The sequence below is a fragment of the Schistocerca americana genome, chromosome 7 (genome assembly GCF_021461395.2).
Source record: "Schistocerca americana isolate TAMUIC-IGC-003095 chromosome 7, iqSchAmer2.1, whole genome shotgun sequence".
Classification (NCBI taxonomy): Eukaryota; Metazoa; Arthropoda; class Insecta; order Orthoptera; family Acrididae; genus Schistocerca; species Schistocerca americana.
This window is the reverse complement of record NC_060125.1, coordinates 499,611,759-499,627,820: the sequence shown is the minus strand read 5'-3', so window position 1 is coordinate 499,627,820 and position 16,062 is coordinate 499,611,759. Positions and strand designations below refer to the sequence as shown.

At 37.2% G+C, this 16,062-nt stretch overlaps 1 protein-coding gene across 2 annotated transcripts in view; it reads left to right on the top strand.

The window, feature by feature from the left end:
* The window catches only part of LOC124622126 (protein prenyltransferase alpha subunit repeat-containing protein 1), a 33,403-nt gene extending 20,333 nt beyond the window's left edge, over positions 1-13,070 (top strand). For both annotated transcript variants that reach the window (XM_047147740.1, XM_047147739.1), the window contains exon 5: positions 12,472-13,070. In XM_047147740.1, coding sequence (XP_047003696.1) covers positions 12,472-12,775 — 304 coding nt within the window. In that variant the 3' untranslated portion in view covers positions 12,776-13,070. The remainder of the gene's footprint in view (positions 1-12,471) is intronic.
* The last annotated feature ends 2,992 nt before the right edge of the window (positions 13,071-16,062 follow it).

Sequence of the window (16,062 nt, the reverse complement as noted above, 5' to 3'; positions counted from 1 at the left end):
AGAGGTGCACTGCATAAAGCAAGCAGCTACTCCGGTAGCAGAGTACTTTCGAGTGCACATGAGGATTTTTTAGGCTAGGCAGTAGTTTGAAGTGCTCTGATTAACACTCACCAGTCATTATGCAGCAAGGGAGGTCAAACGGCATTCAGAAAAGACACTTCAATGGTCATAATTTTGTCAGTAAACTGTCAAAGTATTCATAATAAAGTTCCCAAATTTATTGTCCTCCAGGAAAGTTCTCACCAGGACCGAGAACTGACTGAAAACCGGAGTGGAAAGCTCTGAGATATTTAGCGAGTCATGGAACGTATATTAGAAAGGTATATTAGAGACTATAAATGGGCAGCATTTGCTGCAGTTGACAAAAATATTGTCACTATTGAGATCGAAGTTGAGTGTGACAGAGAAGTTATCTCACCACATATAACAGGTGTAGGTGGCACCAATTTACTTGTTGGGTGTTGTAACTGGTCACCCGATTTCACTGTGCAGTTTCTAGAGTCATTCAAAGAAAGTCTACCATTAGTAGTGGTTAAATCCCAGATTGTGCAATACTAGTTGGAGGCAACTTTAACCTAGTCAGTATAGACTGAGATGTCTACGGATTCATTGCGGGGTGTACAGACACAGTCATGTGAAATACTTTTGAACACAGTTTTCTGAAAACTACCTTGAGCAGCTAGCTTGGCAGCCCACATGCAGTGGAAGTATCGTAGACCTTGTAGCTACAAATCAGCAGAACTTATTGATAATGTCAGTATAGAAAAGGGGATTAGTGATCATGATGTCTTTACAGCATATTACGAAAATTAATAAATCAGTCCAAAAGGCTAGGAGGGTGTTTCTTCTAGATAGAGTAGGTAAGCAACTGTTAGCATCTCACTTAGACAGTGAATTGATTTCGCTTAGTTCCAGTAAGATGGGTGTAGAGGAATTATGGGCAAAGTTTAAGCAGATTGTAAATTGTAATCTAGAGAATTACGTGCTTAGTTAGTGGATTAAGGATGGAAAAGACCCACCATGGTTTAATAATGAGATTGAGAAACTGCCGGGGAAGCAGAGGTTGTTGCACTCTCGGTTCAAAAGATCTATGCATGAAGCATACAACTACTACCACTGTTGCACCTTAGCTAAAAATTTGGCAGAGAACCTGAGAAAATTCTAGTCTTATGTAAAATCACTAAGTGGGTCTAAAGCTTCCATTTAATCCCTTGTTGATGAGTCTGGTGTGGCAATTGAAGATAGCAAAACAAAAGCTGAAGTTTTAAATTTCGTGATCAAGAAATCGTTCAAACAGGAGAATCTCACAAACGTACCATCATTTGACCATCAGACACACTACCGCATGGACGATATAGCAATAAGCATCCCTGGTGTGGAGCAGCAGTTGAAAGATTTAAAAGCAAATAAATCACAGGGTCCATATGGACCCCAGTTCGATTTTATAAAGAGTACTCTACAGCATTGGCCCCTTACCTGGCCTGAATTTATTGTGAATCTCTCGCCCAGCACAAAGTCCCAAGCAACTGGAAAAATGTGCTGATGTCTCCAATATATAAGAAGAGTGAAAGAACAGACCTGCAATAATACAGACCCATATTCCTAACTTCAATTTGCTGCAGAAATCTTGAACATATACTCAGTTCGAATATAATAAACTTTCTTGAGACTGAGAAGCTTATGTCCACAAATCATCAGCTTGCCCTTTCCTCACATGATATACTGTGAACAAGGGATGCAGGGCAATGGAAAAATTCCCTATTTTTAGATTACCATAAAGCATTTGACTTGGTGCCCCATTGCAGGCTGTTAATGAAGGTACGAGCATATGGAATAAGTTCACAGATATTGAGTGGCTCGAAGACTTCTTAAGTAATAGGCCCCAGAATGTAGCCAGTTCGCCTTCCCCACCGCACATTCTCATTCCATTTCACATCGCTTTGCAACATTAAGCCTAGATATTTAAACAATTTGATTGTGTCAAGCTGGACACTAGTAATGCTGTATCCAAACATTACATGCTTGTTCTTTCTATTCATCCACGTTAAATTACAGTGTATCCAGATTTATAGCTAGCTGCCATTCAGCACAACAACTGGAAATTTCATCTAATTTGTCTTGTATGCTCCTACAGTCACTCAACTTCGACACCTTGCCATACACCATGGCATCATCAGCAAACAACATATATATCAATTATTTGCTAGAGGTATTCCAATCTCAGTCTTCCTCTGCAGTTTTTGCCCTCTACAGCTCCCTCAAGCACCATGGCAATCATTCCCTGATGTCTTAACAGATGTCCTATCATCCTGTCCCTTCTCCTTGTCAGTGTTTTCCACATATTCCTTTCTTTTCCAATTCTGCCCAGAACCACCTCATTTACCTTATCTGTCCACCTAATTTTCAACATTCATCTTTAGCACCACATCTCATATACTTCGATTTTCGTCTGTTCCAGTTTTTCCATAGTCCATGTTTCCCTACCATTCTCTGAAATTTCTTCCTCAAATCAAATTCTGTGTTTGCTGTTAGTAGACTTCTCTTGTCCAAGGATGCTGTCATTGGTTATTTTGCTGCCTATGTAGTAGAATTTCGTAACTTCACCTACTTCGTGGCCATTACCTTTAATGTTAAGTTTCTCACTGTCCTTGTTTCTGCTACTTCTCATTATTTTCGTGTGTTTCTTCGATTTACTCTCTATCTATATTCTGTACTCATTAAACTGTTCATTTCTTTCATGAGATCATGTAATTCTTCTTCACTTTCACTCAGGATAGCAATGTCATTAGCAAATCATATCATTGATATCCTTCCACCACGAATTTTAACCCCACTCTTGAACTTTTCTTTTATTTCCATCATTGCTTCTTCGATGTACAGATTGAAGAGTAGGGGTGAAAGACTACATCCCTGTCTTACACCCTTTTTTATTCGAGCACTTCATTCTTTGTTGTCCACCCTAATTATTCCCTCTCGATTCTTGTACATGTTGTATATTACCCATCTCTCCCTATAGCTTACTCCTATTTTTCTCATAATTTCGAACATCTTGCATCATTTTACATTGTTGAATGCTTTTTCAAGGTCGACAAATCCTATACTGTATGTCGTGCTTCCATTGTCAACCGGAATGTCAGAATTACCTATCTGGTGCCTTTACCTTTTGTAAAGCCAAGGTGATCGTTATCTAACACATCCTCAATTCTCTTCTCCATTCTTCTGTATATTATTCTTTTAAGTAACTTTGATGTGTGAGCTGTTAAACTGATTGTGGGATAATTCTTGCACATTTCAGCTCTTTCAGTCTTTGGAATTGTGTGGATGATATTTTTCTGAAAGTCAGATGGTGTGTCACCTGATTCAAACATTCTACACACCAACACAATGTCATTTTGTTGCCACATCTCCCAATGATTTTAAAATTTCTGTTGGAATGTTATCTGTCCCTTCTGTCTTAATTGATCTTAAGTCCTCCAGAGCTCTGTTAAATTCTGATTCTAATACTGGATCCCTTTCAAACTACCACCAATGAAATAAGTGCCAAATACATGGTGTCAGATTATACCACACGATGCATTCAAACTCCACAGTCGTTTGAACACTATGTGGGGCCAACACAAGTTTGTCACTGACCAGTAATTCTTACAATTAACACATTACAGTAACATATATCTACTGTCATAAATAGGTTTTATCTGTCAAATCATTTTATTGCTGGATAACTCTGTGGTAGTAATTCACACTATGTTTAAAATCAATGCATGTATTGCTTGCTGTAATGAAGTGAGGAAGATATATAGGGGTGCTGATGAGGAATATGCAGAGCATTTCATCAAATGATACCAACTTTCTTTGTATTTGTTGAGAACTGACAATCACATTCATTGTACTAGCTACATAAAATGTCATTTCATCTCTTTTGTTTGTGACATTCTTCCATTGGTTGTGCTTGTTGGGGTAAAACTCAATTTTGTGAAGCATTTTGCTGCTATTAATGAAGATGGAATGAATAATATGCCATCTAGCGAAGCACCGAGCTGCACATGTGATTTCATCTTATTGTGTATTATTAAGTAATATTGACTCATAAATGACAATGAAATGGTTTAGAAGTAATGTACTATGAATAAATTTAGGCATTCCTCCTTATATACATAATGTGTGTAGACAGTGGTTCCACTGCAAATCAATGAAACCGTCCGAAGGGAAAATATGACTAAAAAACAATTTCTCATAGTGGTGATGCAGTGGTAACAGGCCTAACAAAAAGTTGGTACTTTCAGACTTGTATGCTTGGGGCTCTGGTGCAGACTAGTAAATGTTAGGTGTGTCGTGTAATACAAGCTTTACAGATTTTCTTTCTTTATGCTGTTCTGGGGTTCTAATGTTCTGACGAATTAAAGTGTGAGTGTGGATCTGGATTATATTGGCTTATTCCCCCAAATCACCTTTCACTTCTTTACGAGATGACTTACTTGGAGTTTGCAGCCATTCTTCTTTACTGAATAGCTGGCTGCTGGAAACCCTCTTGACTTCTTCTCTGTCGAATAACCCTAGGTGCAGGAATTTTAGACTCTTTCTACTTATGAAATAAGTAGACATACAAACTTTGCTTTTCGTCAACTAACGATGTATTTGACTTTCATACACAATGAAAATCTCACTTTCCACACGAATATGTAACTTCCTGCTAGTCTCTCGTACAGTTGGATGTTAGAAACAGAGTTACAGTTAAAAGAAATTTGGCTTGGATACCATGGCCTTTCTTAACATGAATCATAAAACAAGTCTTGCCTCTAACAAGGTTGTGTCAAGAGTCCACAAGAGTACTTTTTCAACTGTTCTTGTTTTAATAACATTAGTCAATGACGCAATAAGCATAGAGCTGCATATAAACTCTGTGGTTCTTCCTTACACACTCACTAAAACATCTATGGATTGCCCGACAGGTATTTGTCGGTGCTGTCCGACCACTGCGTCTACTTTCTTCCCGCGACAGATTTTAAACCTGCCCACACAAACATGTGATGTGCAGTAGGTAGGATTCTACCATCCCACACTCATATCCAGAGTATCGTGTGTTTGAGACGGTAGAAGGCTGAATAGTTTTAGAATTTACACAGAAATTCTTGAATCACTGCAGGTTCTCTACTTTTACTTAACTGTGTAAAAGTGAAAGTACTACCAAATACATGAACACATTTGGAGGAAAGTGTTTATTTTATTTTGTTGCCCCTGTACTTTGAGTTGCTCAGAATTACTGCCCAGCAACACGGTCCAACAGTGTGTGGCATTGTAACAAATAACCATTATGCAGTGAAACCCACTTGTTTCAACTTGATCAGTGCGGTGCATGAGTTGAGAAATGATGAATGAAGAAGCTACTTCTGTCCCATCTATATCTACGACACCATCGTCACAGTATTAAGCGAGAAGAACTATTATAAATATCGCACAGTGTTGTGAATGGAAGAAAACATAAACAGGAGAGTACATTTTTAAAAAAAAGGTGAATAATTACTTGATAGTGATGATTGTATAAACACTGCAAAATGAGGCACAATTACAAATGTGTAAAATGTCGTGTGTCCTCCTTTTTGAATAATTGTGTTACAACAGCCTTGATTTAATTTCATTACTGCTCAAGGTGTCACCACTCTGTTCGATGAAATGGCCATGCAAGCATTAACAAGCTACAGATCTATTGATAGTAGATTGCAGAGTACCCCATGTTGAAACTGACAGTTGCTGACTGTTGCTGACTGTTGCTGTTGAACAGTCTTTCAGTCCCAGAGATCGGTTCGATACATATCGGCACAACTCATTACTTTTCGTGAGTATGAAGTCTTGTTTTCTCTGGATCACGGGGTCCCGGTTTCGATTCCTGGCCGAGTTGGAGATTTTTCTCTGCCCAGGGACTGGGTGTTTGTGTTGTTCTCTTCATTCGTGCCAGTGGCGAGAGTGGACTGTGGGAGAAAAAAAAATGGGCTGTGTAAAAATTGGGACTTTGTATGGCCGCTGATAACCGCACAGTTGAGTGCCCCACAAACTGATCATCATCATCATCATCATCATCATCATCTTGTTTTCTGCTGTTACCAACCACAACGATCTAACAGTTGATATAGTCTGTGTTACAACAGATTTAACATAATTTTGGAAATTGTGCTAAACTGAATATGAATGTATCTGTAAAATGCTTCTACAGAACTTATTACTTCCCAGTATTTCTACCATAGCAACCAGACTTTGAAGCAATGAGTTCTTCTGTCATCCAGTATCACCAACCAGCTTCCTCAGATTCCCGCTTCATTTTACTGCTCAATGAATATAAAACAGTTATGAATCATTGTGTAAACTTTGGATCACAATGGGTATTATGTGTGTAACATGTAGATTCGACTCTGAATATTTGGGTGCTATTTGAAATATCGCAGATGGTTTAAACTGATAATATATCAGTTTGGGTATGGCACCAGTAAAATTTTAAAAAATCAAGGTTTTTAAATAAAATTTAAGGTTTTCCTTATTTTGAAAATGCCTGGCTTTTCCAGGTTCGCTGGACACTCTGACGGAGATACAGGGAGCAACTTAGTCTTTTAAATGGAGCTGTGTAATTTTTTGTTTGCATGTCTGACATGAAATTATAGATCAAATTCACTTGAAATGTATCGACAGTTACATGACATCGGTGCCGCTCTCAACAGAAACCTGAAGAAGTCTGAAACTGCCAACTTTTTGTTAGGACTGTTACTCGATACACCTAATTTAATATCTTTAAATTGTTTAAATTTGTATTTGTGATTCATGCATTAAAGAAATAGCTTGTAATTAATTATGTATATTCCAATTATTATCAACATAAAGTTTTGAAAAAATTAACAAAAATATAATAAGAAAGCAACATGGAAAGAAATTTGTCTTGAAAAACTTGGAAAAAACCTTGAATTTGAAAGTGGTCAATCACTGGACACACTGCCAGTGATAAATGAAGCTACAAAAATGAACTAGCCTTTATGTTATGAGCCCCTGAGCACCGACTGTGTGGCTGAAAACAAATTACAAATATATTTTAGGCAGCATTTCTTTGAAGTGAATACATTATGTGCTCTTGCTTCTATCTCCACAAAAAAGGCAGTTCTCCATGTAATTTGTCCAGGACTTGAAGCCATTGACTGTAGTAAAAATAATTACTTACTTTGCACCAAATAGAAGAGACTACCGCAAATGCTCACGCAAATTATTTTAGCATCCGTATCAGTTTCAGTAGAAAAACAAAAAACTAAAAATAAAAGACAATTTATTCCAAAGTGTATCTACAATTTTTACAGAATTTACAATTCACTGTTACAGCCTGTATTATCACAAAAAGGCAGTTCCACGTGTTAGCTACCCAATAATAGAAGCCATTGAAAACTTAGTAGTGAAGTGGCTTGGCATCCCCTTTTTCCCATTGCCTTATAAGGCATTACAAGACTGAAACAATACTGGTTCCTTACTTGGTTACCAACTATGTGAAGACAATGCAGAATATATGTACATGTGTTAGATAGTGATGACAACACAGAATATATAGAAGTTTTCAAATTATTAGACCAAAGACATAAAAAAATGCGTTTATTACACATTTACATCCACATACAGATTATATTTGTACATTCAATACTTTGTGTGCATGCCTTTGTCCTTAATCAACATTTTTATCCTGTTGGTATAGTTTTTATTAACTTTTCACATGTCATTTTAATATCATTGTCATGATACCAGATTTTCTCTAGTTTCTCCTTGAGATCTTGTTTGGTGCTTATTGTAAATTTCCTTATCCTCTGTTTGACAATAGCTCAAAAATTTCCAATTGGGTTCATATCAAGGCTATTTCCTGGCCAGGGAAACACTCAATTGCTTTTCTTCCAAGTACTTGGAAACACTTTTGGCATCTTTATTAGGAAACCACTCATTTATTTGGGGGGGGGGGGGGGGAGGAGTTCCTTTTCAAGGAGTTCTTTACATTCTTCTTGCCTCATTGTCCCTTCAACAATGTGTAATTTGCCATGACCTTTCACGGACATCACACTCCAGACCATAATGGAAGTTCGATGCTTCACACACACACACACACACACACACAAAACCACGCGCACGTGTGCTCAGCTTTGAACTGTTCTCCAGGTCTGCAGCAAACATACTGGCTGCTTTCTTCCGGCACGGTGAATACAGATTCATCACTGAAGCATGTGTACAAAATTGCAAGTTAGAAAAGTTGTTAATAGTAGCATATGTGACCTCAACAGTCCCAAAATTCAAATGTTCATGTCTTCAGTATCAATAAAACATCACAATTTCAAACCAAAACTCCTAAATTTAGAGATCAGACCCACTTAATTTATCGTATCATTGCACATACCTTAGCCCAGTCCTCACTCGTCCTCTCCTAAAGTTGTTTAGTCCACTGCAATCTTTTGGTTTTCATGGAAGGTGTGATTTTCTGTTTTTTCCTTGGTAAGCATGCCTTTAAACCACTTTCAAACAGCCTCCTCCTCTCTGTCGCAGGTGAAACTTCAACACCCAAACCTTTCAGCTGATGGCGCATGTCTTTAGAAGTAAGTTTATGGTTCATTGTTGCCATGTTTATAAGTCTTCTTATTGTTCTATCACAGAATTTTCTTTTATGTCCACACTTACCTTTCCTGTTTAGCTTGTATTCACCACCTTTCTGCCCTGAAAGCTTGATTTTGCTGACAGTTTTCTGTAATATTCTCATTTTGTCAGCAATTTCTTGCTGTGTATAATGATTTTCAGCAAGAAGTGCTACCACATCTGAATCTTTCCGAGGTGAAACATCTTTTGTCTTCCCCATAAGCTCACTTTCTTTGGAAACCCCATGATTTATTCATATAGCCAAAAACATGCAAGTTCACAAGCTATATAATGTCTTGTTAATGTAGCAAGAAGTTGATAGAATAAATAACAAGCTGTAGTATGCCACAGAAACATAATAAAACATTACAGTAAACACAGTTTCAGAGCATGTACACAGTCGGCTAACACCAACACGATTTGGAGGGAAAATGAAAATGTTACCAACTGTGAAAAATTCAGTGGTCTGTAAGTTGCTTGGAGGGGAAATTTTGTTGTATCAATCAAACCATTAAAAAAAATCAATTATTACACTTTTTCTTCTATTTTTACACCAGAAAACTTAAGAGTAAAAAAAATAATCGTTTAGTCTAATAATTTGAACACGTCTGTATGTACGATAGATAAATACAAAGAACTACCATAGTTCACTAATTTTCAAAAGCTGAGTTGCCTCCACCATCTTACAAAGATGGATGTGGAACCTAACCTGCTGTGTCCTAAATGCCAAGCAGCTGCTCATAAAGTACTTGCCACAGTGTTTTCAGGCTTTAGCTACTGGCTCTGCCCTTTGGTATGGAAATTTGGAAGCTACCAGGTGTTTGAGACTTATCTGTGTCAACCATGGAAGGCAATCAGCATTTTTCCTACTTACAGGAATACCAGTTAATGAGGACACTGAGGAATGGTGATGTGGGGTTCAACTCTAATTAAAACATTTGATTCTTGAGTGGAAATTAATTAAAGTTCTACATCCTGTCTCATCATCACTTGCTTCTTGGTAGGACAGTTCAGGTTCTGGAGCTAAAATAAAATTTCATTTAGGTCAAGATCCATCATATTTGTGATTAAAGATAGCTTTTATACAGTCACCTCATTTATTTGAAGGAAGATAATTGCTTCTACACAAAAGTAAATCGCCTTGCAACGGAACCAACGTGTGTGTGTGTGTTTTCTGGTTCTTTCCTGAAAATAATCACGACTACTACTCCCCGTTTCTTCAGTTTGTCATCACTGTGCAATTGAAAAGTTTTATCCCTGGGGCCGTTAAAAGTCATGTGCGCCAGTTAAAAATGACAACATCTGTACGTGATCGATATTACTGTCTTCTGCTCAAAGTAATGAGCAGTTGAACTGTAATCTGACTTGAGGTGGCAAGTGCCAAGACTGTATTGTGTTTCATTGTGCTTCCATAAGAGTCATCTTGCGGCTTCTATTGATCTGAATAGAAGCTGGCAAAGTGAGGCTGAGGCAGCTGTGCTCTGAGGTTTCGACTTCAGAGACAGAGAGAGAGAGAGAGAGAGAGAGAGAGAGAGAGAGAGAGAGAGAGAGAGAGAAACACATGCCAAAATGTGATCACATTCAAACTTAGGTCCTGGAATACTATTGTGTTATACTTTTCTCTTTGAATTTTTAATCAAGGATAAATAAAATTGATAACCTGATAACTTTACCAGTGAGTCAGTCATTAAGAGTGACTCTAGCATATGCAATGATATGTATTAATTAACAAATATCTGGGTTTCTTTCTTTGTTAGTGGCCTCTCATGAGTGCACAAGTGTGCATCCTGACACATCACAAGCCTTGCTAGGTTTGTAGTGTTACAGGTGAAGGATTTAATCCTTTTTACAGATGGTTCAGATTAACAACAGGTGGAGGACTATTCAGTCTAACAGTACTCCTGACGTTGGGTCCTGTGCCACTGTTGTACGCAATGTACAGGAAGTATTGTTTTTCTCTGATAGCTTCCAGCCACTTCTGACATGTGCATCTGTATGCTACTCTCCAAACTGTTCTACTGTACAAGGTGGAGAATACACCACAAGAAACACTGTCTGTATGGGTCCTAATCTTTATTTTAGTCTCATTATACTTAGTGTGAAGCTGCAGAATCATTACACAGTCTACCTTGACAACAAATTCTCTAAATTTATACGTCAAGGTTTAGTGATAACCTTATCTTATTACATTACGCTTGTAAATTACAGTTCGTAAATGTTCCACTGTCATCTGTACAACTGCTAGACAAATTTTAAATTTATGGATTGATTGTTCTTGTTCCATAATTATTGACTTGACAATAGCAATCGCTGCATTATGCGGAATGATCTGCATTGTTTCTCAGTAAGATTCTGTATATGAAAATGTTGCTGATATTCTAAGTAAGAGTACATCCATGATTAATCTGAGAACACCCTTTTTGACATTACAAATAAAAATTATTCAGTGAAATTTAAAGAAGATGATTTAATGGAATCAATTTTCCATGTTTGTTTCTATGTTTGAATATTGTGCTTTATAAGAATGTCAGGTAAAGTGCATTCGATCTATAATTACATCACCTTTGGCCCCAATAGTTTAATGTGAATTACTCGGTGAAATACTGTTTTTGACGTGACATTTAGGAAAATAAGAAAACCAAGGTTGATTGTTTTAAGATAAATTATGTGCATATAATAATTCCCTGAACATCAAAGTAACACAACAGTTTGTAATTGGTGAACTATTAAATTTTTTTGAACTTCAGTGTTCATTCATTTTCTCAGCATTTAGTGTGTGTGCCTAAATAAAAATACGTTAGCACTTAAGCAGCAGCAAATATATTACTGTTGAACTCTCATATCTATGAACCTTTAGATCGCACAAAGATGGGTAATTATGTGCATTGTAGGAACTCCGAGGAAAGAAACTAGATTTGTTCATCACTTAAAATGTCTGAATAGAAATAACTTCCTTGTGTATGGTTAGTGGTTCTTTCCTAATACAGTTTTCCATCTCTCATGCAGGACTTTCCATTTGATAAGATATTTCATTTTTTTTGTACAACTTTAATTATTAATTTAGCATGTACAGTTGAGAAAGCATTGCTCCATTCATTTAGAATCTTCTTTATTGCCTCACGGTTTTGTCTTACTGTTTATGTTTTAAAGCAAATAAATGTTGTTATTTATAAAGCGCTGGCAGGTCAATAGACACACAAACAAACACAAACATACACACAAAATTCAAGCTTTCGCAACAAACTGTTGCCTCATCAGGAAAGAGGGAAGGAGAGGGGAAGACGAAAGGAAGTGGGTTTTAAGGGAGAGGGTAAGGAGTCATTCCAATCCCGGGAGCGGAAAGACTTACCTTAGGGGGAAAAAAGGACAGGTATACACTCACACACACACACATATCCATCCACACATATAGCCACAAGCAGACATTGATTGTTGTGCTTGTGGCTATATGTGTGGATGGATATGTGTGTGTGTGCGAGTGTATACCTGTCCTTTTTTCCCCCTAAGGTAAGTCTTTCCGCTCCCGGGATTGGAATGACTCCTTACCCTCTCCCTTAAAACCCACTTCCTTTCGTCTTCCCCTCTCCTTCCCTCTTTCCTGATGAGGCAACAGTTTGTTGCGAAAGCTTGAATTTTGTGTGTATGTTTGTGTTTGTTTGTGTGTCTATCGACCTGCCAGCGCTTTCGTTCGGTAAGTCACCTCATCTTTGTTTTTATATATAATTTTTCCCACGTGAATGTTTCCTTCCATTATATTGTTATTTATAAATGTTTACAAATGCATGTAGTAAATTTGTGCTTACACTTATGTTTCCATTTCTTTCCAAACTTCAGGTATCCAAGTCATGAGGCACTGTGGAACTATCGAAGATCAGTTTTGACGTGTGCTAAAGAATATCTCCCAAAATTTGACTCTTATCCAGATGCTGCAGCCCTCACAGCATCTGTAAATGGGAAGTGTGTTCCTGAGAATGGTTTTGAATGTGGGACAGTTTTTAAACCTGAAGAATTTTGGAAGAGAATTGTACTACAAGAACATCATTTTGTGGAAAGGTGTAAGATGACAGACAAACAATTTGTACTTCGTCACTTACACTGGATGCTCAAAGCTCTTGGAGTTAACTTGGAAGAAGGATGAGAAGATAAGAATAATACACTAAATTCAAGTACAAAATTTAGTCCTTCTGCTCAAGACGTCCTGCACATTACAGTTGTGGGCTTGATGCTGCAGAGTCTTTAATTCACTGACCATCACTTTAGTCATTGTGAGGATTATTGTTTGTGAAGTTGGAGGAGCAATGATTCACAGCTTGTTAAAAGCAGAATGGTGCCTTATTATTTTTGGTTTGATAAGAATGAGTAAATTGTACTGCAGCTGCCATGCTGCCATCCAATTCAGTGGTAGCGCACACGCGTGCCGCCCCCCCCCCCCCCCCCCCACACACACACATACTTGTTTCTATCTCTATCTGTGCACTATCTGTGTGTGTGTGTGGGGGGGGGGGGGGGTGTTGGCGGAGGGAGGAGGGGGGGGGGGGGGGTGAGAGTGAGTGATACAGAAGGTGGAAGACACCATGTCCTCTGTCCAGTTTTCCTTGTTTTTCTGTGAAAAGATGTGTATCTTAACAGTTTAATAAGTGATGTACCTATCTGTGCCATTTGTTGTTCAGTATTAAGTTTTATCTACTGAAGAATCTGTTTCTGTACCTGTCGTTGATGTTTATGTTGTTTACTCTGAGTCAGATGTTTTGTTTATTGTTACTTTTTGGAAATTAAAGTGGTGGTCATGCTATTTTTCTTGAAAACTGCTTATTCATTACTCATTTGCAGCTCAGTTACTCACCAACAAATTCCTTTGTGTGAAATTTATGGAATATCAGATATTATCTTGCATTTTTTTTCTCCAATCAGTCTCAAGACACAATAGTAGATTCCCCTCTCACCCCTTACCTACCCTCTTTGTAAAGAACTGTGTGTGCTTACTTAGCAGTTCTGCATCTGTTGTACAAAACTTTCCTCTATTCAGTGAAATAGTGATAAATATTACATTTTGTCCTGGATTTCCCATCAATACATATCTCACACTCGTATTTAATTTTTCAATTGTTTTGTCAGTTTTTGGAAACAAATTTAGTGAAATGAAGAATTTTAAGTAACTATTTTTGACACATAATTAGCTGCAGTGATTAAAAATGAAATTTTTTCTGTAATATTATGTAACATTGTAAGCTTACTGATCTGTTTTGCCGCCTGATTAAGTCGTGTTGATCTTACAATGCTGTGCTTCAGATGATGATGATGATGATGATGATGATGATTAATACACAATTGTTGTTTAAGAATTTAACTCAACAGGGTCAGATTTACTTTTAATTTTCTTCATATTTATTGTTACTGAACACACTCAAGGTGATCAGCCAGCAAGTAGTAACTTTGATAGGTTGTATAAAACAGGTCGGCAGCTCATAAAGGCTCAAGTATCATGCTGAAAATTAACAAGTGGCCTTCCATGGCTCAATAAGTGGTTGAGTCTACTTTTGACTGAAATAACCATTTCAGCAAAACATTTTGACGAGCAAACTGGTTGTGTGAATATTCTGATTGACACAGAAGTTTGCCCAATGAATGCTGAGCTCAGACTAATTAAATGAACAAACTGAAGAACTTCTTGTTCGCACTACTTGTTTGCTATCCACATACAGAATAGCTTCGTCCACAATACCTATTTAAAAATGCGGTTAGGACACTTATTACAAAATTTTAAAATGCAGTGCTATCACATTTTAGACGTTAACAGAGAAAATAAAAAATACATAACGACATTAAGCAGACACATTTCTGTGTAACAATAATTGTTATTAAATTGGTACAAATAGTTCTATTTTATGAGGCAGTACAGAGTGTATAAAAGTTCATCTGAATTTGCACACCTATATCTCTGAAACTAATAAACACATACAATGAATTTTGTTTTTTGATGAACGGTAAACTGAAAAAGTTTTTTTTTTCATAACTTTTCATAGGTGTTCGATATGCCTCCTTTGAGATGCATGGCATACGTCAATGCGGTATTCACATTGTTCCCACACTTCAGCAAGCATGTCTTGAGTTACAGCTTCCAGCTTCGATGTCCCCGTTCATTCATTGTTGGTGGTAATAGAGGCATATTAACAGAGTCTTTTATAAACCCCCACAAGAAATAGTAACACACAGTCAGATCCAGTGACCTTGGAGGTCAGTAATGTAAGACTGAATCGTTTGGTCCAGTGTGACCAATCCATCGTTCAGTAATCCTTTGAGTTAAAAATTCCCGCACATCGAGATGCCAGTGTGGCGGTGCCCCATCCTGTTGGTAAATGAAGTCATTCAAACACATGTCAGGCAGACATCCGGGGCATGTTGAGCTATAGAGATGCGTGGTGAACGGATTTCTGCAGACTCCTTGAACTATGGCGGGTGTGTTTGACATTGGTGTTAGACACTGGGATGGACCGGCTATTTGCCTTCACACAAACAACCTATTTCTTGGAATTGTTCATGCCATCATCTAATGCTCTGTGCTTTAGGAGGATCCACACCATACGTAGTACGAAAATCACACTGAACAGTTATCACTGATCTGCACTGCGCAAAATGTAGAACGCAAAACTCTTATCCCAACACCATTTTTTTCTAGAACTGAAGTGGGTGCAAACTGTTGCTACCTAGTGGGAACCTTGTAAAACTAGAGTGTTTCTTCCTTATAATAGTACTTAGTTCACACACATATCTCAAACAACAGAATAGTTATGATTTTTTAAAGAAATTGGATGATTCTTTTTGATGCGCTGTGTAGTTTTGGTGTGCACTAAGATCTACAAAAGCTGTCAATAATTTTCTGGAAAACAAAATTTTCTAATTTGAATATTTCATTAAATAATACATTATTTTAATGAAAGTATACATTTTTGGAAAAAGAAAAATTGGGGGTTAAAAATTTAACACTGGATGTGGTTTACATTTTAAGATTGGAGCATTCTAGTAATTGACAATTTTGAATAAAGATAACTTTTGAGATACTAAGTTTTTAGAAAAATGAAAGATTTGCTACATAGTGGAGAGTGAGGATTTTCAAATAATGTGTGTCAACCCCAAAACAAGTAATTATTAGCGGGGTATAATTATGAAGTGAAGAGTGCTTGTTGTGCATGACTCTGAAACTGTGGATATTTGTTTAAGTAAGATGTGTCAATGTAAACTGGTGACACCATATCGTCAGTATCCTGGAAACTATACTTTTGAGTCCTATTTAAAAATGCGGTTAGGACACTTATTACAAAATGTTAAACTGCAATGCTATCACATTTTAGACATTTACAGAGAAAACGAAAAATACATAACCACTTTAAGCACACACACTTCAATGTAAGAATAATTGTTACTAAA